At 38.3% G+C, this 24,053-nt stretch overlaps 1 protein-coding gene across 4 annotated transcripts in view; it reads right to left on the bottom strand.

Moving 5' to 3' along the window:
* The window catches only part of RAB3GAP1 (RAB3 GTPase activating protein catalytic subunit 1), a 2,239,542-nt gene extending 2,230,178 nt beyond the window's left edge, over positions 1-9,364 (bottom strand). For 2 of the 4 annotated variants that reach the window (XM_044074944.1, XM_044074945.1), the window contains exons 1-2: positions 9,175-9,364; positions 9,034-9,089 (exon numbers count right to left, since the gene is read on the bottom strand). In XM_044074944.1, the coding sequence (XP_043930879.1) occupies positions 9,034-9,042 (9 nt within the window). In that variant the 5' untranslated portion in view covers positions 9,043-9,089; positions 9,175-9,364. The remainder of the gene's footprint in view (positions 1-9,033; positions 9,090-9,174) is intronic. The other 2 variants (XM_044074942.1, XM_044074943.1) reach the window with 2 other exon arrangements.
* Between the last annotated feature and the right edge of the window lie 14,689 nt (positions 9,365-24,053).

Below are 24,053 nucleotides of genomic sequence, written 5' to 3'. Positions count from 1 at the left end.
CAGAAAGTTCAAGGAGTGGTACTGAAAGTCAGGGTTCCTATAACATGAAGAAAAACTACATATCTCCAGGAGATAAAGGTAATATTTTGGATAATGTATTATCATTTATACAAAGTTGAGAAATAAGGTAGTCAACATATGGTATAGTTGGACATATGTATGGCAAATTTAGATTTGACAACATTATAAGACGTGATTCAATTGTTGACAGCCAGGATAGACAGAAAAGAAATAAAAACTATGATGTATAGTCAATCCACAAGGAAATCTCCAGGAGCAGATAGTACTCTTATAGGAGGTTAGAAGATGAGATGGAATAAATTGAAAAAGACTTGGAAGGCATTGTTTAATAAATAAAGTACTGGAAGGGAGAAGTGCCTCCAGCAGTGGTAGTATTGCCAAAGGTGGGAAAGACACCACAGATCTGGTGCTGTATAAACCAATTTCTATTTTAAATCATAAGTATAAAGTATTTATGACTATAATAGCTAACGTAACTGCAAAAGTACTACAAAAAAATCACAGACGTGGACTATGTAATTTTCTGGAAGGGAGATGCCATATTACAACATTAATACATAATATTATTTGCATAATATACCAGTGATTGAGCATACTCATACTGGTGTGTACATACTGATAACTGCCAAGCTGTACCATATATCTTCAAACTATGTGGAGCCCATTTTTACAAATATGCTAACCCCAGTGTAATCTTTAAACTGTGTATAGCTGCATTATTTCTATGAAATCAAAGTTAGTACATACTCAGTAGGACCAAGCGTATTCACTTGGCATGTGAGCCTAGAGAAGCCCAGTTTGTCGTACAAGTACATGCATGCAGTCTGTGATCACTGACAATAAAGACAACAGTTCTGGAGAGTTGCAGTGCCTAATTGCAACAAAGAAAATTAAGAAAGCAAACTGAAGTTAAATGTTTTACAATGGTAGAATAAAGGCACGTTTTGCACCTTTCCCTTTTCATTAGTCTTTTACACTTCGGACTGTTGTTATGTGCTCACCTAGGCACATCTTTATAGCTACCTTTCCCAATCCACTTGATCAAGGTCTCCCTGTTAGTAGGAAACTGCAGCACTGAAAAGAATATAAATGCAGACATACAAACCTGTTACAAATTAGAATGCCCAATGTTTGTGCAACAACTAAAGAAAATAGTTTCTGGTGCCCACATTCACTACAATAGCCCATGCAAGGCTTCTACTGCTACTACAGACAGAAGTAGGGATAATGGGTATACATAAAGCATGTTCTTCTCGGGTAATGGGCTAATGGGAAGACTGGTATAACTCTAAATTATATATGTAGAGTATGTCCCTAAATTAGAAGTAATAATAATAATAATAATAGAGAATAGCACATATAAATAATGCATCATGTTGTAATGTGGCAAAAGAAATACATATAACTTACTGCAATACATTTTTCTGACTTTTCGGTTAGCTTTCTTGGGAAAGTATTCCTTCACCATAAGTTTTCAAGGAAAGACTTTCAACACTGTTTGTCAATTCTATAAATGTGAAGACCATAGTTTTGCATTGCCATGGCACAACTCAGATGAGATGGAATTCCTCTAAATACCAATGATAATAAGATAGAAAGAAAATTCAGCTTTAACTGCCAGACTATACTAATGATGGATTTAAGCTGATGGAAAGTATACAGGTTTGTATCCTTGCTTAGTGTTGCAAAGGTCATGTTATGGCATACTAGCATGTCACTGGTTTAACTGTTTGCCCCTGAATTACTGAATTTTATGTTATGTAATGCAACTGTTGTGGGACTCGCACTCTACTGCCAGCCATCTAATACTTATGCTTTAGTCAGCTTTAGCCACCTTGAAGCAGATTACATGTTCTAAAGAGAAGTTTGATACATCAGACAATGGGAATTAGATTTAAAGGATAAAGAGCAACAAAGAATGCATCCATTTCATGTCCATCAAGTGAGGATGGAGCAACTTAAGTTTGGGAGTAACTTATGACATCTGCAGCCTTTCTATATTTCTATAGCGTTTGTGTGTGTGTGTGTGTGTATATATATATATATATATATATATATATATATATATATATATATATATATATACGTACATATATACTTACACAAACGTGCATAGACACACACTATATATAAATATACACAAACACAGTTTACTATGAAAACACTGAAAAATAAAATTATACCATTACGTTGAAAAATCAAAACTCTGAAAAAACACAATATCTAAATCCTGGACTTGGCCCGATGCAGGCTAGCACTCATTCTTGGGTCTGCACTGGAAGAAGATTCAAGATTTTTGGATACATAAACCTACAGAGAAATTCTATTTTTATGATTTTTTTGTCTTCAGTGTTTTAGTCTTTCAATATTACAGTCCTAAGACTCCCCATCCGCAGTTCCTAAAGCATTAAGGCTATTGTATTTTTATTTGCCATTTTCCCTATAAATGTTTGTTTTGCAAAGTAAAGCCATATGGGATAAGTGTTCAAGACATAAGCAATAACTAGTGACAAAAGGAAATGCAATTAAAATATTACACTGAAGTGCTATCAGAAACACTACTAAACTACTATATTTGATTAATGCTAATCCCAGTTAACATTTTACTACTGAAAAAACAGTGATCATGGGAAGAAACATGCTGCATTACAGTATTGATACTATAATAAATGCTGATTTCTGCTGCCCAAGAGCAAGACGTAATAACCAAATATATGCAACATAAATGTTATTTTAAGTATCACAGTAGAATATTAAAGGGTCTTTTTAAGTCTATCCATTCCACTCAATATCATTACATAAGTTTTGGCCCCATATGTTCTGTGGGGGGGGGGTATATATATGGCTTAACTAAGACTGGTCAAGCATTCACAAGCTTCCTCTAGCTAATAGAGAATTCTCTCTCTCTCTCTTTCCCACCTCTGTGATGAAACATCTCCTGTTTGACATCTAACTTTTTTAAGGTAAAAGCAAATACCAAACGGCTTTAGCTGACTATGTTTGCAGACAACTGCAAGCTAGGAGCAGCCGTAGAATCCCCACATGACTTAGCCATCCTGCAGTACGGTTTGTTACAATTAAACAAATGGTATCAAATTCATCCTGCAGTAAGGTTTGTTACAATTAAGCAAATGGTACCAAATTCATAAACTGTAGGTAAACTCTGAAAAATGCATTACTGTATCCTTTGGGACGTCATCTACCACATTGACAACACCACCTTAAGAATTGACCCAGTTCAGGATGTGGGAAATTATGTGAACAGTGACCTAACTTTTGACCAACATTAGTCCACTATGGTACAAAAGTACTTCTATACTGTACAACTTATAAACAAAGGGATCATGCCTAAGTTTATTGTCCCCGTTTTACTCAGCCTTCATTAAGCCAATTACTGAACATAATGCCTCCTTTAGCATGTATCTGTCCAGACATATGCAACAACTGAAATGTCCACAGAGATACCTTACTAAAAGTATACAAGAGCTGCACAACATGTCCTATATGGAGTGACTCAAAGCCCTGTCACTACACTCAATATCCTACAGTATGGTAGACAAAGGTCACCTCTTAGCAGACAAGGTATCCTCCAACCCAATACTGATGGGTTTACTGCACATAAGCAAGTCAAATGGCATTATAATTACTCAATCTAGGGACCAAAACCTTTTCTGCAACATCAACAGAATGGTTTTGAGGGACAGATATGTCTTACAGCAGATACTGCTGCTCTGGAACAGACTCTCCATCCACATAAAACAAAGTTCATCCTTGCCCATATTCATGAACAACTTGCATCTATGAATGGGAAACAGAAAGTTTACCCCAGGATTGCCCACTGTACTACTAATGGACAGAGGCAGCTCTGGAACAGACTCACCATCCACATAAAACAAAGTTCATCCTTGCCCATATTCAAGAACAACTTGCATCTATGAATGGGAAACAGAAAGTTTACCCCAGGATTGCCAACTGTACTACTAATGGACAGAGGCAACTCCCAGATAATTTGAGAGGATCCCTGTGGGATAAAGTATCTATGGTATGACCCCAGTTATACTCATTAGGGGTAAATATATATATATATATATATATATATATATATATATATATATGTATATTAGATAGATACAATCATCGACCATGGGATGGGTAAAACCAATGTCTAACCAAATGGAATTGGTTAATTTGAGCAAAAAGTGAAACTGGCTAGGCTTAAAATGGCCCACAAGGGCAGCAAACCTAGTACTTACCTATGAACAGGTCTTAGCCACCCTGTCAAATTCTACAAGTAATAGTTCTGTGGGGCAAGATAGTATACCAAGCTGAATTGTCATCAATGTCATGTACACACTATCCCAGTCTCTAGTTAAACTGTATGACCTCAGCCTATCCACAAGGTTTGTGCCTGATGCTGAGAGAACAGCCACTGTGACTTCCATACACAAAAGTGGTTCCCCTCTACAACCCTGGTAATAACAGGCACATCAGTCTTACCAGTCTTCTGTACAAATGCATTGAGGGTATCATAGAAGATCTCACATATACAGATAGAGACTACTTAACTGATCTAGTGCCCATTCATTTTGATTTTGTAAAGGATGGCCCGTTTCCTAAAACTAGAGACCTTCTTTGAAATGGTTACAGAGGAAGTGGACAGTGGTCACTCTGTGCACACTACTTACCTTGACCTAGCCAAGGCTTCCGACACTATCTTTCATGCTAATATTACTGAAAAGTTAGACAAACTTGGCGTGATCACCTGGGCTGACCAATGAATTGCAAACTGGCTATCCAACAGATTTTCAAGCTGTGAAATTTGCTGATGTCCTCTCTGAAAGCAAAACTGTAGTAGCAGAGTACCACAGGGATTGGTGCTGTGCCCTCTCCTGTTTGGTATTTATTTTGAGATATCTAAGCCAATAACCCAAAGATGTGATTAACTAAAGCATGACAATGTTATCTTTTCATCCACGAATACTGAACTGCTCCAACAAGGGCTGGAATTCGTACATAAACGGTGTATTACAAATGGTTGCAAACTAAATGCGAAAGAGTGCAGTACAGTAATGTTTGCCAAAAAACTTGCTTCCACCTCATACGTTATAAGTGGTACTCCACTTTAGACAGATACGGGCATAAAAGACTCAGGTACTTAACTGTACAACACTCTCATTTCGATCATTAAGTTTCCACCAAAGTCAGGAAATCTTTTTATCTGATCTTTCCAATGAAAAATCTTCATGATTCAAAGGAGTAATCTTACCACTACACTCTTCTCTTATCAAACTCATCACGGAATAAAATGCCCCCATTGGCATGTACAAATCCAAGCATATCACTAAAGTTTAACCAAAAAATAAAAGAAATGAAAGTTCTTATATTCTTCCACTATCCTAACAGTTAAGCACAATTCACCATATACTTAGTAACCTACAGACCAGTATTTCACTTTTTGAGACGTGAAAGACCTTCTATTTCGGGTAACTCCGCACAAACATACTAGGAACCTAAATCTACACTTCAGATAAACAAGACTCCTTAGTGGGATAGATTCCTAACTCAATATATTTCCAGCCTATGAAATAAATGACCACTACAGGTCAAGTAAAGTACTACTTTATCAGTCTTTTAGACAGATACAATTTATACCAGGCTTATGAATGGCCTTGCTTGATTTGGGAGGTGTGCACTGTTAAGTGCTTATAAAGGGTGGCAAGAACTTTTAAATGTCTACCTGTGTGTGTATATAGCTAGGCATCTTACAGTCCCATGATTGCTTGCCTATATGCTCCTTAGATAACTACACAGAAAATACGGAATTAACTAAATAAACAATTACATTTGTGGAATGCCACATGTTGGTTTGTGCAGTGAACAAACACTACCACACCCCCAGACTTATAAGGCATTTACCCAATGGGACTATAAGGTCAGCCAGCTGTTAAGTCAGCACAATCTTTTAAAGCTTAAGATGACAAAATACTCATACCAAGGCATAGCGGGACAAAGCCCTAACAACCCTCAGGTGCCCGAGGTGCTGGCAGCAGGAAGAGTGATCTTCTAGGCATTTCCCCTAGAAAGGCACTGTCCATACAGGGAAGTAGCACTCTGATATAAAACAGGTGAACACAGAGGAGGGGCAGAACCCAGGGCTAGGTCATAAATTAAATAATCCCAGGGTAGAAACAATTAAATACAGAACCTTCAAACACTCTTGGGTTCTGCATTCGCCCCAGTCTTGGACAGGGGATAGTCCGGGGGCTGTAAAAAAGTATACCCAGTAATGGACATGAGCAATGGGGTAAGCCAGAAAAAAATGACACAGTAGGGGACTACTAAAAAAAAATGCCAGTTCTTGTCTGTAGGAGAAGTGGTTAGAAATCAGCCATGTACCTTCATTATTTTTAAGGGCTGGAAGCTCAATCCTACAACTCATTTCCATACACAAAATACAATAAAACAGAACACAATATTTTAAAAAAAAATGAATATCAGCAAAATGTTCAAAAATAAATCAACAAAATGTATATTTTCTGCTGTAAGATCATACTCATGTTGCACCTGTGTGGTGGACAAACTACATTAAACTCACTATATGCAACACAACTAGATGGTCATTCTTTGTCATCTTCACCCATCCCAAAGTTACAAAACAATGTCAGATTGTAGTGTACTCTGTAGCTGGCACTAGTTAATTTGCATTTATTTTATTTTGTTTCTTTTTAAGCCATGACTGTACTACTGCAAACTATTCACACTACAGTGGCCTAGGGCATGTTCCATCCCAGAGTACACAATGATGTGATACGTGTACTAGGCTAACGTTCCTGGAGCCTATATAAGCCTAGCCCAAGGAGAACATGTACTTATATATCCCTTTTCTAACTAGTTTACTATGTAAACATATTCTTTAGGCCCACTAACTGCACCAGACACTAATACTGTACATGACTACTCAGTTAACATGCATCTAATTTGATTTGATTTGCTTTGCTGTATGACAAGTAGCAAAATACGACTATTTAAAACTGTTTGCTTCTGGGCATTCCAATACACAGCACTATAAATATATATACAAAAAAATGTCTCATTTATATAGTATAATTTCTCATTGCATGTGTTTAAGTATGGGACTGCCAAACAAAAACGCAAGTGCAAATATCCATTTGATTCTCCATCAATAAACAAAGAATGATGAAGTACAGTTTATTAATCAAAACTTTCCCCATCTCTAGAATAATCTTCTTTTACATATAAAAGCTAACTGGTTTCTTTCATGCAAATCTTGATGGCCAGATGGGTGCCTGTAAAATCACCACACAACTAACATGTTCTGCCCTCTTGCAGGCAGGATATGCTCTATGGGAATACCAAAATATGATTATGGTACATGGACTAACTCTGACTTGTAAACAGTATGAATACACCAACAGACAAAACAGATAAACAGTTCAATTTTGCCACTTGTGACTCATCTTATTAGGTCTATGTTGCAATAAACAAACAGGAAAATAACATGTATGTAGTCAAGACATGATGGAAAGGTTACACTTCAAAAACATCTAAAACCCATAACATCGAATCTCATAACAACGAAACTTTGCATCACAAAATCGAACACTACAAATCACATGAAAATAACATCCCCTCCACCTAATAACACCACCAAACTAACAAACACTTTTTACTACGTTTCTGCAGGGGGGCCCACACCCCCTGTAAATTAAATAAACCAACTCCAAGATTGCACTACTGTGGGGAAAAGTAAATTTCTTAATCCCACTGTATTGCGATTACCATAAAGAATGTACACATAATATCTATATCACTTACCTGTACGGCCTAAAAATCACATACAGAATGGCAAAATAAACACTATATAAATAGTACTCTCATACTGATACCACAAGAATAACAGAGTAAACTATGACATTTACACATTTCATGAAACACTATTCCATACTATACATTTTCGATGTTATGAGTTTTAGATGTTTTGGGTTTTAGTTGTGGTCTCGATGTTTTGAATTTAGATGTTATGAGTTTTAGATGTTTTGAAGTAATGGGTGGAAGCTGCTGATACAACACAAGACAACATAGGTTTACAAATATCTGACTCAGTTGGGGAATATATTTAAAAATGTTGGGAATTACATATAAACTGTTAAGGGATCTTTTATTCTGTGAAAGATGGCAGTGCTAACCTGGGGGCAAACTTAACTCACTGATTAAATTTCAGGTTACCTTAAAAAATGAGCAGCATCTGAATATGAGGATTAACCTGGGCTGCTGCTGGCTTACTTAAAAAAAAAAAAAAGTAACATCTGAATAAAAGCTGACCTAGCAATTAGCCATCCTGCTCAAGGATTCGCTACTTGTCAATTATGCTGAATGAAGTCTACCTATACGGAACCACCAGAGAAAGGCTCCGGTGAGTGGTTGACAGGTGAAAGCTTATGTTTACATACTTTTTAACAAACTTCTCTTTACCTTAAAAGCCATTTCTCCAGAGTTGTTCAAGGTTTCCACACAATGTGACACCTACATTTCTCTGTTCAAATTATCCTACTGCAAAACAATAAACCATATTTTCAAATGACAATATTAAGTTTATTTTTTACTGCTAATACGTTAGCAAATTTATAAAAATACAACAACGTTTCAATCGTTATTTCACATCAGTTATTTCAAAACAAAAGACTACTGGAAAATGCTGCTGACAAGTTCACACTCCGCGTTGGCAACTTGCAGGGGCACTCCTTTTTGCATAAACATCCAATTCACAGCGTTTGTATACATATGCACACTTAAATTATCACAGTGACTTGGAATGTCCAATTTTACATATCCAGAAAGCAGCCCAACCCATTTCTATGTAGCATGGCAGTGCAACATCATTCAGTTCGATACTCAAAAAGTCTATAGAAGCTGGCACAATCTGCTGCTGTCTTAACACTTCAGGATGTGGTGGAGTAACACATAACACATACTGACAAATCATACTCCTACCTTTCCCATTCAGATGATGTTGTAAAGTCAGTGATTTCAAACACTTCCGACTCGGGCTGAAGAAGAAACAAAACATGTTGTCTACGTAATCTGTTAAAAACAACAAAACATAATAAAACACTGTAAGACTATAGAACTTACATCGCTGTCTGCCGCCATCTTTCGAGTTGGTTTGTGTTCGATAGTTGCATTGTGGGATTTGTAGTTTTGTTTAGTTGGTTTCCTGATATCGGAAGGCTGTGTGTTTTTTAGATGCTTCATCATCGTTATTATTCTTGTTATCATACGACGTGTGCAGTTTGCGGTACTGTTGCTTGGAAATTAAAATCAAATTAAACACTTTACTACAAATCATTGTCGCGCTACTAAATTAAATGCTTTGTGTCTAGGAGTACAGCTAATTGGTACTTCGGATCTAAGCGTACCGGTTGGACCGAAACAAGAAATCCACAGCCTAGTCAGTTTCATATTGGAAGGACCAAGTACAAGTTATTATCCAGTCTTAGGACGAATAGGCATTTACCATGGAACGGGCTAAGTGTAAATAAAGTTTTACTTGTAGCCTGCATGAGCTGCTAAAAACTAACAAAGTGGTAAATTAGATTTGGCTATGGAAAACTGTGTTAACAATAAACCCAATCTCCTACCCAGTGGTGGCTTTCAGCAGTCTGTATGCATCTTTTTTTTAATAACTCTTCTTATTTCTTGACTTTATACACTGGAAGGTGATTTTATATAGGTAATATGAAATTCTGCATCTAAACGTAGCAGCTAAACTGTAGTAGTCCAACTGTACCAAGAAGAAGAAGAATTCTGTTTGGTTAGATTTTTGGAAAACGTAGTGTAAAGAGACTGTCTTTAACAGCTAATCTGCGGTACCATGCAGATTTTGCCACAGTCCTCAATGTAGTTATTAATACTGCGAAAAATGAGCATCTCTTGTATTCATGAAAATATATGAAATTGTCATGTTGTAAATTTTAGTGGTAGATATTGAAATTTACCATTTATGAAGCTGTGGTTACAATCATACTTCTCAAATGAGCAGAATTCTGCAGAATGCCCAGAACAGGCTCCCCATTCATGTGAAGCAGAGTTCCTCCCTAACCCAATTCAAGTGAAACTTGGACAATTCGATCGGGAACAGGAAATTCTTCCCTGGTTTGGCACCTATGTCTCTAATGGGCACAGGCAACCTGTAAATGGTTCATTTCCCAGGCCCCTGTTTACACTTAACAAGGTTATCAGAACTTGATTTGGGATGCATGGCTAGGCTTAAAAAGGCCCTTGTCGTCCTTAGCCTAGTAAACACCTGTTAACCTATTTTTGTCTTATATTTTTGGTCGGTTCTTCATAGCATTTGCAGTTTTCTGGCAACCACTGAGGACTGAAGTCACTATAATGACATACGTTTGACTTTCAGACTTAATGTTTATTTATTTATTTCAATTTTATGACCGGGCAAGTCCGCTGGCCAAGAAGAGCCCGTTTTCAGTGGAGGCCCGGGGAGAAAAGCTCCAAATAACATGCTACAGACAATTAAACTTACAAATTACAAATACATCAATGTTATGCAAGAAATATACTGCAAGAATTTCACATAACATACATACAAAGAACATCATAATGCAGCATAAAAATATACAGAGCAGTATAACATAATTCTTGTAGTGGGCAACCAGTATAGTACAGACTGGGTAATAAAACAGTCATTGAGAGGAGAAATACAGGTAATGGAGTGTAGATGTGAAAGTTTGGATGTATTGAAATAATGTTATCAAATACCTTCATCCAGGTGCAGTAGGAGAATTGTCCAGTACTGGAATGTGGGGTGTATTGATAGTTATGAGAGTGTATGGGGGGGGGGGGACTTAAGTAGGAGAGTGACATGGGCATGTCCATTTTGAGGATAGATGCAAGAACAAGTGAGATTTAAAGTTGGTATGATTAGGAATATGGCGAATGGGGGGAGGGAGAGAGTTCTATAGTTTAGCTATTGAGTAGGATAGCAGAAGTTGGCCTGGGGGACGTGAGGGTTTGTAGATTTGTAGGAGATTTTAGTTTTCTGATCGGAGAGAGAGAGGTTAGGAATATAGGGGGTTAAGGCGGTAGTGAGGGAGGGGCAGTTGGAAGGATTGAAGATGAGTTTGTGGGCATTGGTGAGCTGAAGGAATTTAAAGTGGTTGGGGAGTTCGAAGCATTGCAGGGAGAGAATGGATTGGCAGTAGTGGGTAGAGTATTTAGAATTGGTTGCAAATTTGCTTATTTTATGGTAGCAGGACTTGAGTTTGGGTTGTAGGCCCAGCTGGAGGTTGGTTAACTGAGGTACACCGTACCAAAGAGAAGGAAGAAGATAGGAGTAGGCTAAGGGTTTTCTGGTAGAGTGGCTGAAAAAGCGGTTGTGTCTGTAGAGGAGTTCTAGTTTTTTATTTATTTTTGTTTTTTTTTTTTTTGTTTTTGTTTTTTATGGTAGAGTGGATATGGATGTCGAATTTTAGGTTTTCATCAATGGTAATACCTAGTAGTGTGGTATTGGATACAATTTCGAGGGAGAAGCTGGTTTGGCTGAGTGTGGGAAAAGAGTTCTTATCAATAGTATTGTTCCTGGAAGGTGTGAAGATCATCAGTTTAGTTTTCTTAGCATTTAGGGCCAAGTGATGGTTCTGCATACAGGATTCGATTTTAGAGAAGGCAGACTGAGTTTTGAAGAGAAGTTCAGATTGGGAGTGAGCTGAGCAGATGATTGTTGAGTCATCTGCGTACTGTATGAGAGAGGATTCAGGGATGGTGCAGTGGAAGTTGTTGATAAATATGTTGAAGAGGAGGGGACCAAGCACAGAAATTTGGGGTACCCTGGTGGGGGTCGGTAGAAAGGGGGAGGTGGAGGTTTTCCATTGTACAGCTTGTTGACGATCAGAGAGGTAGCTGGAGAAACAGGCAATGGTCGTGGGAGAGAGGTGTAGAGTGGAGAGTTGTGATAGGAGTAGGGTGGTGGGAGACAGTGTCAAAAGCTTTAGACAGGTCAAGGGATATGGTAGAGACAAATTTGCTGGAGTGGCATGCTAGATTAATGGTTTCAAGAAAGGAAAGGAGGGCAGTCATGGTGCTGTGACCAGGGTGGAAGACATGTTGAGTGGGGGTGAGGCGGTTATTTTGTGTAGGGTATGGCATTAGTTGTGAGTGGATAACTTTTTCTAATATTTTGGAGGGGGGGGGGTGGTAATAGACCTGAAATTTGTGGTGTCTGTGTTTTTGCCATCCTTATGGTGTGGGATGATGTAAGCTTGGTGCCAGATAGACTGGACGTAGGATTCCTGGATGGATCTATTTATTAAGATAGAAATGGGAAAGGCTATGCTGTCTGCAGCTAGTTTGAGGAAGGTTGATGGTAGGTTATCAGGAGCATTGCGGCAGGGTTTCAGTTTGAGGAGCAGCTGTTTTATTTTAATTGTGGGGATGGGTTTTAGGTGAAAAGTGGTGAAGGGAGGGCTGTTGCTGGGGGGAAGTGGGGGATAGGTAGGGTTGGGGGAGGGAAAGAGGAGGAGAGGTTAGCTATCCTTTACAAAATGCATGCTAATGTAAAATCTGTTGTTTTAGCAACTTTGTAAGTTTATAGGAGCAATATTTAAAATCTGCTAATTTTATTCCCTCACCCTTATTTTTGTCTTTTCCCAGAATTTTTGCTGTAAGATGTTGAGAAGCACGGTCACAATGCTAGCAGTTTTTGTTTCTCTACATAATGTTAGTGTCATATTTTTAAGGTGCATCCTCAACCATAGAACCAAAGAACCTGCAAATATGTGCACATTTCAAATACTCAGTAGTCTGAGCCCACCTGCCTGTCTCTTGAAACTTCCATCTGACTGCCCCATATATTCTTTTTTTTTTGTCATTTCAAGAACTTTATTATCATATATTACAGTTATTCCATCCATTTGTGCAATCCGCAATCCTCATGTTTGATGCAAGCAATATTTTGCCAGGCTGCCCATACATACATTTGTTATTACTTATTTTAACATGGAGTAGAGTTATAGACAGGGCAACCTGCATTTACATAATTATCCATCATGTTCTTAAATTCTTAAACTTATGTCCAATATCCTTGGTGATATTCCAAACAGATTAGTTATCTTGGGCAAAAGCAAAAATCATCATTGATCATTCTTTTATAAACTGTCTCACTATTACTTCTTCCACTTAAGCTCTGTCCATCCCTTCAAATTCACTTTATTATTATTTCCAGATTTTTTGTTTTTGCCTTGTGAGCTGTGCCCTTTCCATTTTATGTACTGCCATTTGTGTCTTAGGAATTAGATAATCTGCCCCATATATTCTTGAATTTCACCATTGCCATTTACCAAATTATTTCCTAACCAAGGATTATTCCATGCATTAGTCTTTCCTGGGGAGTCAATAAACTCCGTGTAGGCTTAGTGCAAAGCCCACACAGAGTTTACATGTTTGCACAATGAGCAGCAATGTTAATTATATATGTATGCTGCGCACTGTGTTTAAATGTAAATAATGCAGTTTCGTGGCTAGCAATAGTGTTGTCAGCCGGGAAACTATGCAAAGCAACACGGACCGCAGCAGACATGTAAACCTGTTTACCTACGGGCAGACTAGGTCTGAGTGTTTGCAAGAAATGACACAATGATTACCAGGGTTATTAATAAAGCAATGTGTATAGTTCCAACACGTTACATTACAGTGTATACAGTGCAAAGTTGTGTGGAAACCTGTTTCAGACATACTGAACAAAAGTTGAGTAAATGATCAATAAGGGTACATAGACTACATTATAAATAAACAGTCAGGGGAAATGTGTGTATTGAATAGGAACACACAGATGAATTGTAGGAATGAACACAGAGAAAAGGGCAAGTGAAACATGGAAATGTACAGCAGATATGGGCATGTCAATGAAGTCAGCTGCAGCATGAACAGTTGTCAGATATCAACATGATACAGTACGGACTGCACAGTGAACGCATATGTAAAATGTACCATCACCCAAGATGATGCCACAGTATAAACAAGAAATGATTGACATCATCAATTTGCTTAGCTTCTGGTGTCAATCCAGGGGGATTCAGTATCTCTCAGCCTGGAATGAGATGGTGGACAGGCTGTGCTGCTTTGCCATAGATGGTCTGTATCTGTGTCCTCTAGACTGTCAAATATTACCAAAAGTGCTTGCCTCCCCCGTAGCCTTCTTCAGGTAATGTCAAAGCAACAAAGGTTCAGACATAAAAAACTCCAGTGGAGACAAACTCAAGGTTTTGCTGCTTAATGCTAGGAGTCTAAACATGAAGCTGTGCTAGAAAAAAATTGCCAAACTGCTAGCTGACAGATTTGGTGCAAACTTCATCCCCTGGACCCGCAGGCCATATCCCAAAGCATATCTGACAACAGTCCTCTGTCAACTATTTCTAGAGATCGTGTCATATCTGCACTCTCCAAGGTTAAACCATGGTCTCCATGGTACCAGATAACATCCCTGGTTGTTTACTAAGCAATTTAAAACAGGACTTAGTGGACCCAGTCTTTAACCATAGCCTTTGTTCCAGCAGAGTGGAAAACAGCAACAGTAATCCCTTTGCATAAAGGGTGGCCATCAACTGACCCTAGGAACTATAGACTCTTAAGTCTAACCAGTCTCATCTACAAGGCCATGAAAAGAATCATCATGGAAATAAGGACATAGGTGACCTTCAAGCTCTAGACACAAACCAATTTGGCTGTGATAAGTGTAGATTATGTTTATTAAACCTAGTAAACTTCTTCAAGAAAGTAACCAAAGATCTGGATAAAGGTATGACAGTGCATACTACCTATCTTGACCTGGCTAAGGCTTTGACACAATCCCCCTCTCAGATGGCAAAGTGGAATTTCCTGATAATTGCAATATTGACAAAACCCCAACCCTAAGCTCCAACCCAGTGGTATGAGACCTTGGAACACAGGTAAATAACAATCTGAACTTCGACCACCAACTTTCCACAGTGGTAAGGAATGCTATCTACATCATGCACCTCATAAGGAAGGATATTTCCAGGTCTGAGGTTGTTATAACACCACTATACTCAACCTTCATCAGAACACTAATAAAGTACAATGCTCCCTATTGCGTGTACCTCACCAAACACCTGCAGTATATGGAGAGACCACAGGGATTTCTCAACAAGAAAATACAGGGCCTCCAAACCATGCCATGCTGTATATGGATAGACTGAAAGCCCTGTCACTGTACTCTGTATCGTACTGGCTTTTGAGAGGCAACTAGTGCCTGGCCTACGGGGCAGTCTCAGACCCAGCCCTGATGTAAATGGTGCACATCCACAAATCTAATGCTAGAAGAGTCAGTCACTCTAGGATCTTAACCTAGCCTGTGACATTAACAGAACTTGCTTGAGAAACAGATATATCTCCCAGAGACTGACATTCCAGTGGAATAAGCTTCCAACTCACATGAAGCAAAGCTCTTCACTGACCCTTTTCAAGCGCAACCTAGGCAAATGGGAGGAGACTGCAAATTTACTCTGGGGTGTGGCACCCATGTCCCTCATGGGCAGGGTTAGTCAGTGTTGACCATAGACTTGCTCTGCAAATTACGTCCAACTAATAAGGACAATTGGGACTACTTGGGATGAACATGGATAGGGCTGTACGGGCTGTAGGACCTCTAGCCTAGTAACCTCCTATGAACCTATGAATCTATGTCAACAGTTCTCAGGGGGCATATTACTACAGCTGTTATAGAAGGAGCATGTAATTTAATGGCAGCAATGGCCATCAATACATTAGCTGACATCACAGATCGTAATACTCCTGTGCCATACTGTACATCCACACCTCAATTTACTATATGTTAATGAAAGCAACAATAACATGTCAAGTGATCATAGGGTCATAGGACCCTATTAGGCTAATGGCCAACATCATGTGAAATCCTAGCCATTATTATAAAATGAAAATAAAAATGCCTATATGTATACAATAAAGATAGTAAGACTATTGTGCATATGTGTATAGTTGTTGGATTGCATTACATTCTGCCACTGTCCATATGTCATATGTGCACCACACCATGACAGAATTAGCAATTGCATATGCAGTGGTCTGGTGATGGCTTGCATAAGCTCATGGAAGGACTCTGTTTCATAATGTATGTATGCATATTTGACATGAGGACATCCTTCAGTCCTCTGCAGGAAGGATGTCTTGTGGCCAGAGGACAAAGGAGGATGTGTGGGGCTAAGTTAATGGTAGTGTTAGTGAAATAAAGAGATATTCCAAAGATAACACAATGATCATAATGTACCAGCAACCAAACACACAGCAGTACACTGGGCCTGATATGAACATTATACCTGTGTAGACATAGAATATGAATGCCATGCAATGCAATATCACAGTAGCAACATCACATGTGTCTGACTGTAACATTGTTACATTGCAGTTTATGGAGTATGATAGTATCATTGTATGTTCAGGAGAAGTTGAACATGTTGCAAGCACTGTAGGGCATGGATGTGGAGTCACTTCCCTGTATTAAATTGTCTCATAAGTGAAACTTGTATGTATAGGCACACAAGTAGCTTGCTGTCAGATTAGAACCCCTATATGTGTAGTTAAAGTAGGTTGCAAACACAGTAGTTAATGCTACTGCCACATCACAGGTTTGCCTTGAATACTGTCAGAATACATGTTACACAGAATAACATAATCATTGTATACTACAATAAGATGTTTGGAGGAGTGTTGGACATAGCTGTGGACTCACATATAATTCTAAAGCTACCTATCTACAGAGCACAGTACTTAACACAAGCACCAGAGCACAATTCTGGCTTTTATACTGTCAGAGAATACTTTATATCTGATGACATCAGCAGAGTCTGGTAAGAGGAAGCGGGTGATAGCAGGATCCCACATGCTGGTGTAAAATGCTCTCTCTAATGCTGAGCAAGTACACACACACACACACACACACACACACACACACACACACACTAGAGAACTCAGTACTTAGCACAAGCTCCATGGCAAAAGTCTGAATAGTACAAGGCTGCAGGACAATTTACAGTGGATGACATCATCATTGGATGTTTGAGAGATAATGTTGGGAGGTCTGTCTGAAATGGATAGCTAGCCATGTACAACTGTCAGGATATAAAAGTTATGCATGTTACCAGATTGATGAGTGTGCAAAGTATAGTATTTGCTGTTGTGTTTCCAATGTGAGGTATACTTTAATAGACAGCTTTACACACTATATGCAAACAGCTGTTCACATTACTACAAGTATTGGAAAATTTGAATTTGTATTTTCATTATAAAGATGTTCATGTTGTATAAAAAGCATTTATTATTTATTTCTGTAGTGTAGTTGATATATTTGTGAACAAGTACGTTGATGCCAAGTTTGAAGTGCATTGGTGGAGGTAACAGATGGCAGCAGTGTAAATATGTATTCTCTCCTTAAAATGTGTCCTCCCTTTGTTTGTGCTTTTTACATGTACTTTCATGGGATGAAGACTAAATGGACAGTAAACATAAGTAATGTATGTAATTATGCACTTTCAATAGTGCACCAGTGAGCAGCTGTTTGCGAGATCAATGGGAAAGTGTGTGCATGTAAGACACACATTTCTACTGCTTTCCTTGTTTGTACATAGTTAATCGGTGAGCAAATGTAAGCCTCAGTGATAAAAGTATGAGCTTTCTGAGTACTGAGTGCATGAAACATGCCTGCTGCTTAGCTGACTCTGTGGCAGCAGGTGTAAATGCATTGACACATTTCTTTTGGAGCCTAGATGATATAGGGTTCAAATCCAGGTATACGTAATAGTTTTACATATGTATTTGTAGTGCAATGAAATAATTCTTTACTCTACATGCTCTGTGTGTTACCCTAGCACAGCCTGTTTAAGTGGCATTGCATGGAGGTAACCCCAACAATGAAGAACCATTCACCATCACTTGCCATTGGTGCGAGATGCCAAATTCTGTGCTAACATAGAGGGCAAAAAGTGAAGGGCTCCAGTGCTGGGTTTTTTTTTTTAACTTATGTGTGTTGTGTATGATTCTAGTTTTTGACCAGATTAAAGGTGTTAAAATGAGGTAGATAGGAAAGTGATTAAATGGGTGGTAAGCATTAGGAAGAACAAGGGAAAGCAATATAGGAATGTACAGGAGAGAGGTAGGAAAAAATGGGTCTATATTATATTTTCGAAAGTTTCAAACATCGAGCACCATATGGTCGACACCATATGAACATTGTTTGAAATTTCAAAAATACAATAAAAAAATAAAAATAAAAACTATACTTACCTAAACGCTGTAGGCAGGGGGGCAAGCCCCCCTGCACCCCCCTCACCCCTGCTACCTAAATATTCCTAATCCAAGATCGCACTGCACTGAAGTAAAGGGAAAATATTCCCTATGGTGATTTCCGTGTTACGCAGGCAACATTTCAACATTTCGACCAATCGGGTTCGCTCAATATGCATTCGACATTTACAATTTTTGATCATGCGATAGGAACCAGGAAAAAACATAACTGTCCACTTCTTCAACAGTATAACATGAAAATATGGTACAGAATATTAGCTGAATTTGGACTGTCACCTCAACAAAGAGGGGTGTCAACAGCACAATCATGTCGTATAGACAACTGGGCCAAATCAAGTGTGTCAAGCAGATGTGTACAAAGTGGAGATCTATCTATTAGACAATTTTTTTTTTTTTTTGTGGGATAGGTGCACATTTTTTACCTCAGTAAGAGAGGAGTGCTGGGTAAGGGACATGGGTATTTCCGGGTCAGATAAGTAGAGCAGGTGAAGAAGCAGATGCAAACAAACAGGACAAACAAGACAAGACACATGGATGGTAAGGGACACAAAATTTGAAGGACACCATGATTGGGGTTAGGGAGGGGACAACAGATGCCCATGCCTATCAAATGTGGAGACAGTGAGAATCTAGTCCTCACCTGCAGGACTGTCATCACTGTCCCCTTACTCTGCTGGCTGTTGGAGTGCTGGGCATCTTCTCCTATGGAGTTAAAGGAGACCAGCCTCTCCATCTGGCATAGTGGTGCACCAGTGGTGCTGTGCACGAGCCTATGCACCAACCCTGGCATCTCCTTGTGGGTGACAAAATCCCCACCTCTGCCAGTATTCCCGGAGGGTACCACAGAACCACCTTCCTGGGTAGTGCTTCTTGAGGGTGCAAGTAGTGCAGGGGCAGCAGAGACAGTACTGCCAGTTTGGGTCCCAGATGTGCCTGGTGTCAGTGCCAGAACCGATGGAGCGGGGGCAGGTTGAGCCACTGTGGTTGACCTACAGCCCTGTGCTGTAAAGCATGTTGTGATTTGTCAGAGATGGATGACGTGGAAACATTTTGATGATACTTAGAAAAACAAAAAGAGAGGTAAGAGTTGGGGTAAAAGAAAAAAAAGAGAGAAAATTAGTGCCATCATGTGTGACATACCATTATCAAAACAATAAAGTATTTTGTCTGAACTTTTAGATTTAAGTATACTTCTTAATAACTACAAACTATAAGTAAGGATTGCTCAAAGTAATCTTTGCAATGTGCATATATTGCACATATGTTTGGTTCAACTATACAGATTAAGTTAATAGCAGGGTATTTATGCTACTTGTGTAGAAATTAATTTATGTAATATTTTCAAAGGATTTTATTTCAAAGATTCAATGAAACATTATTGTCATTTAGGACCACACACGTGCAGCCTAAACAAAATTACAAATGTCAGCTCACGAGAGAAATGTGGTGCAAATAAAATAGAAACAGCAGTATCAGAGAATAACATAAAAAAGAAAATAGCAACACATATGACATGCAAGAGGTAGTTCACATTACATAACACACTCAATACCCATTATCCAGTGATAAATAATAAATAAATACCCACCACCAAACCCCTTCACCATTAAAATAGAGAATAAATAGAGACTAGTGAATAGCAGCTCTTTATTTACCATATTACACTTATTAACCTTAGACGTGACTCAGTATAGCCATCACATTGCATAATAGTAATACTGGAGGTAATTGCTCAGACCAACAGGATTAAATAAAAAAAGAGGCTTCACTGTATCAGGTATTACAGTTCGTGTCCAAGTTAATAAGTCTCACACCTGTAGGATACAAACTGTTCCTGAATCTGTTAGTCCTACAGTGGAAGCTGTGGTACCTCCTTCCAGACGCAAGTTGTGAGAATCAGTTGTGAGCCGGATTGGTTGAATCAGCTATTATTTTCTATGTTCTCTTTTTTGCTCTTGTAAAGAAAAGCTCCTGAATAGAAGGGAGGTTTGTGCCTAAGATTTTCTTAGCCACCCTCACCACTTTCTGCAATTTCTTCTTCTCAGCAACTGTGCAGTTCTCGAACCATGCTATGAAGTTGCTAGTGAGGATGCTCTTGATCTGCAGGTGTTCTAGACCTGCAGGTGTTGGGGAAGATTGCTAACCACTGTGCAATGTATAGAAAGTAAAAGATGCAACAATGTATCCTTCTTGAAATTGAGAATGTCTGCAGGTGTTCTGTCTGCTTTTTGTGTGGGCCATTAGTACATGTTGGCATGATGGTAAGCGCCATGCAAATGAGACAAGCAAAGCTAAAGTTGTTTGACCCTTTTGAGCAGTGTTAGGTTTCATACTTAAAAGACAAAGGCAGGGCTTGAACCATAATCTGCAGTATATGCTGTGTGGATCAAGTGCTACAGATGTGCTATACACACAGGTGATTCACAAGGTGTAGTTGATGTACAGAAGTACATTACATGATATTTATTGTGTATATCCATTTCCTGCATTTGCGCTAAGCCCTACTCCACACAAATAGTGGTATTAAAAAAAAGAAAAGAAATTTGGTACATAAATGCTACAAAATATATGTTAGTATGGGTCCCCTTCAAAATATCGAATTACCAGAATATCAAATCCAACTTCATCGAGGTGACTTTCCCGAATCTTCAGTATATCGAACTCCTGGAACAATGAAAACAACCCTGGGAAAGGAACCACTTGGCCATCATAGTGATCCTCGCCCTTTCTCCACTGTATTGTGATCTCATAGTTGGTATATTTAATTAGGGGGGGTGGGGGGTGAAGCCCCCCTCTTGGAGGGTTTTCTTGTTTTGCTGTTTGTTGTTTTGTCTTGGTGGTCAAGTGGTTGTTTACCTGGGATTAGTTTTCATTGATTTGGGAGTTCGATGTTGTGAAGATTTGGCAAGGTCATCTCGATGAAGTTGGATTTAATATTCTGGTGATTTGATGTTTTGAAGGGGATACATTAGTACACATAATAGATTTTTACATAAGTCTGGATTTGAACTACCACACCAATGAACCTTCAAAACACAGTAAGCATGTCTTATCCCTCTTTGCCACAGAAATAGAGTTGTAGCACAGAATAAAAATCTTTATGTATACAAGCAAGTCCAAAATCATCCACAGTATTAACAAGACATATGGCACATGTGCTTTTCTGAGTTGTTTGTACATGTACTAATTTCAGATGTAGTGCAATGAGTGATCACACAACCATTTATGACTATTAAGATGGATAGCTGCATGGCTTACAAATAGGACATGGCAAGTATTATCAGCAACTGGACAGATGAAATCCTTGGTTATAGTCAGGATGTCCCACAAGGCTCTGTCATAGGCCCTTACTTGTTTAGATTGTATCTTTCAGACTGGCCCTTACTTGTTTAGATTGTATCTTTCAGACCTAACTTTTTCATCTGAGGTGTTCTACAGTCTATATGCAGATGTCCTGAAATTGGTTAAACTGATTACGTGTTACAGATAAGTCCTGTCTGCATAATAACTTGACTAAATTGTACATTTGGGCACAGAAGAATAATATGCTGATAAATACATAAAAAACTAAGCATATGAGATTTGAGAGACATAAACTGAAAGGCGAATATTTAGTACTGCACACAGTGATTGAAACTGTAGACTCATTTAAGGACCTGGGTATATGGGTAGATTCAGCTATGAGTTTTTCTAATCATATCAACCAATTGGTTAATGATAGTTATAGAACTACAGGCTGTATAAAAAGATTTAAAAAGTCTAGAAAATCTAAAATGATGAAGTCATTTTTGTTAGTTACATTAGACCCAAACTTGAGTATGGAATAACAATATGGAAACCCTATGAGAAAGCAAGTATGAGTGAACTGGAAAGAGTACAGCGGAAATATACCAAAGACATCTATGGTTATGAAAATTTAAGTTATTATGAAAGACTAACATATCTGAACTTGTACAGTGTTTCTTATAGATATCTAAGAGGAGATCTATAAGAAAGCAAGTATGAGTGAACTGGAAAGAGTACAGCAGAAATATACCAAAGACATCTATGGTTATGAAAATTTAAGTTATTATGAAAGACTAAAATATCTGAACTTGTACAGTGTTTCTTACAGATATCTAAGAGGATATCTTATTCAAGTATATAGGGCATTTAGAGATAACTATCTCTGGGAATGTTTGGGGTTATCAAAACGTACTAGAGAATCATCAGACAACCTATGTAGAAGATTCTATAGGAATGGGAAGTGTACTAATTGCTTCTCTGACAGAGTAGCTGATGCATGGAACAGACTACCAAATTACATTAAAGCAAGTACTAGTTTAGATATTTTTAAGAACCGCCTGGGCACTTATGATGGGAACAAATGTTTTGGTATATTGGCAAGCTAGAAGGGCATTAATGCCCATGCTTGAAATATTTTTCTGTATGTATATGTATTGTTTGCATAAATGCAGCTCTGTCTTAATTCTGTATGGTGTTTATTCTTCTCTTATCTGAGCAGTAATCTGAGACATGCAGTCTTTAAGGAATTTTGTATCATTGTCCTTACAATATATGAGAATATTGAATGAGAATGATATACAGTTTTCAAAAAGGCAGGGGAGTCTGGACATTAGTGAACAGAAACTGAGAAATGTGTGCTGCTCACTTCCATTTAAAACCTTGATACAATTACTTCTACATTTTGTAAGTGTATCCTGGCTGACACACCCACTGGATCTATGAAAGTCTGAATTGCTGCTGTTTTTTCCTTCTCCCTACCAGTAATCATTCATGGCTGCAATCCATTAGCAACAAACACTGAGGGAGTGGCTGCACTATGTTTACATTTGCTACACAGAGCCAAGAATTTGGGATTCAGCAATTTCAAAGAGTTCACACCTCATTTGCATCTTCACTGTGCTCACAAGCCTGAACCCACGCTATAAAAATGGAACCATGTAGCTACGGAACCTGAAGTTGAGGAAACTTGTTTATGTGGAAAACACAGAAGAAGATTACTATTACTTTGCATTTATCTGTACAGAAGACTACTGATCGCAATAGGAAATGATTGCATTTTGAGTTATATACTGGATATGCTGACATGTCACTGGGAAAATATTTTATATATAAATATATATATATATATATATATATATATATATATATATATATGTGTGTGTGTGTGTGTGTGTGTATGTATGTTGTTGTGTCTTTCGGCTTTAGGGGTCGCCACAGCAGAACTCCGGTCCGCTAATGATTGGCAGTAGATTTTTACGTGCCGAGTTGTCAGCCCTGATGCCCATTCACGCATGTCTCCACACAGAAGACACTGTAGCTGAGAATCGAACAGGACAACATTGTACTGTGAGGCGACAACACTACCGCAGCACCAAATATATATATATATATATATATATATATATATATATATATATATATATATATATATACATTAGCAAATGTAAATTTTATCTGTATGTACTCCTTAGAAGTTTACTGATGGCATAGACATTTTTGTCAGGGCATTTTACTTTCACAGATGCACAGCCTTATTTAACTTTCATCACAAGTGCTAATGTTACAACTGATTCTCTTTACACTCTTCTATTGTTATTTCAGTGAAATGCAAATGTCCTATATTGTCAAAGATACAGGGCTGTTAGCCTACTAGG

The sequence above is a fragment of the Protopterus annectens genome, chromosome 6.part0 (genome assembly GCF_019279795.1).
Source record: "Protopterus annectens isolate FY-2018-M chromosome 6.part0, PAN1.0, whole genome shotgun sequence".
Taxonomy (NCBI): Eukaryota; Metazoa; Chordata; order Ceratodontiformes; family Protopteridae; genus Protopterus; species Protopterus annectens.
The sequence above is the reverse complement of the archived record's forward strand: the minus strand, read 5'-3'. Positions and strand labels throughout refer to the sequence as shown.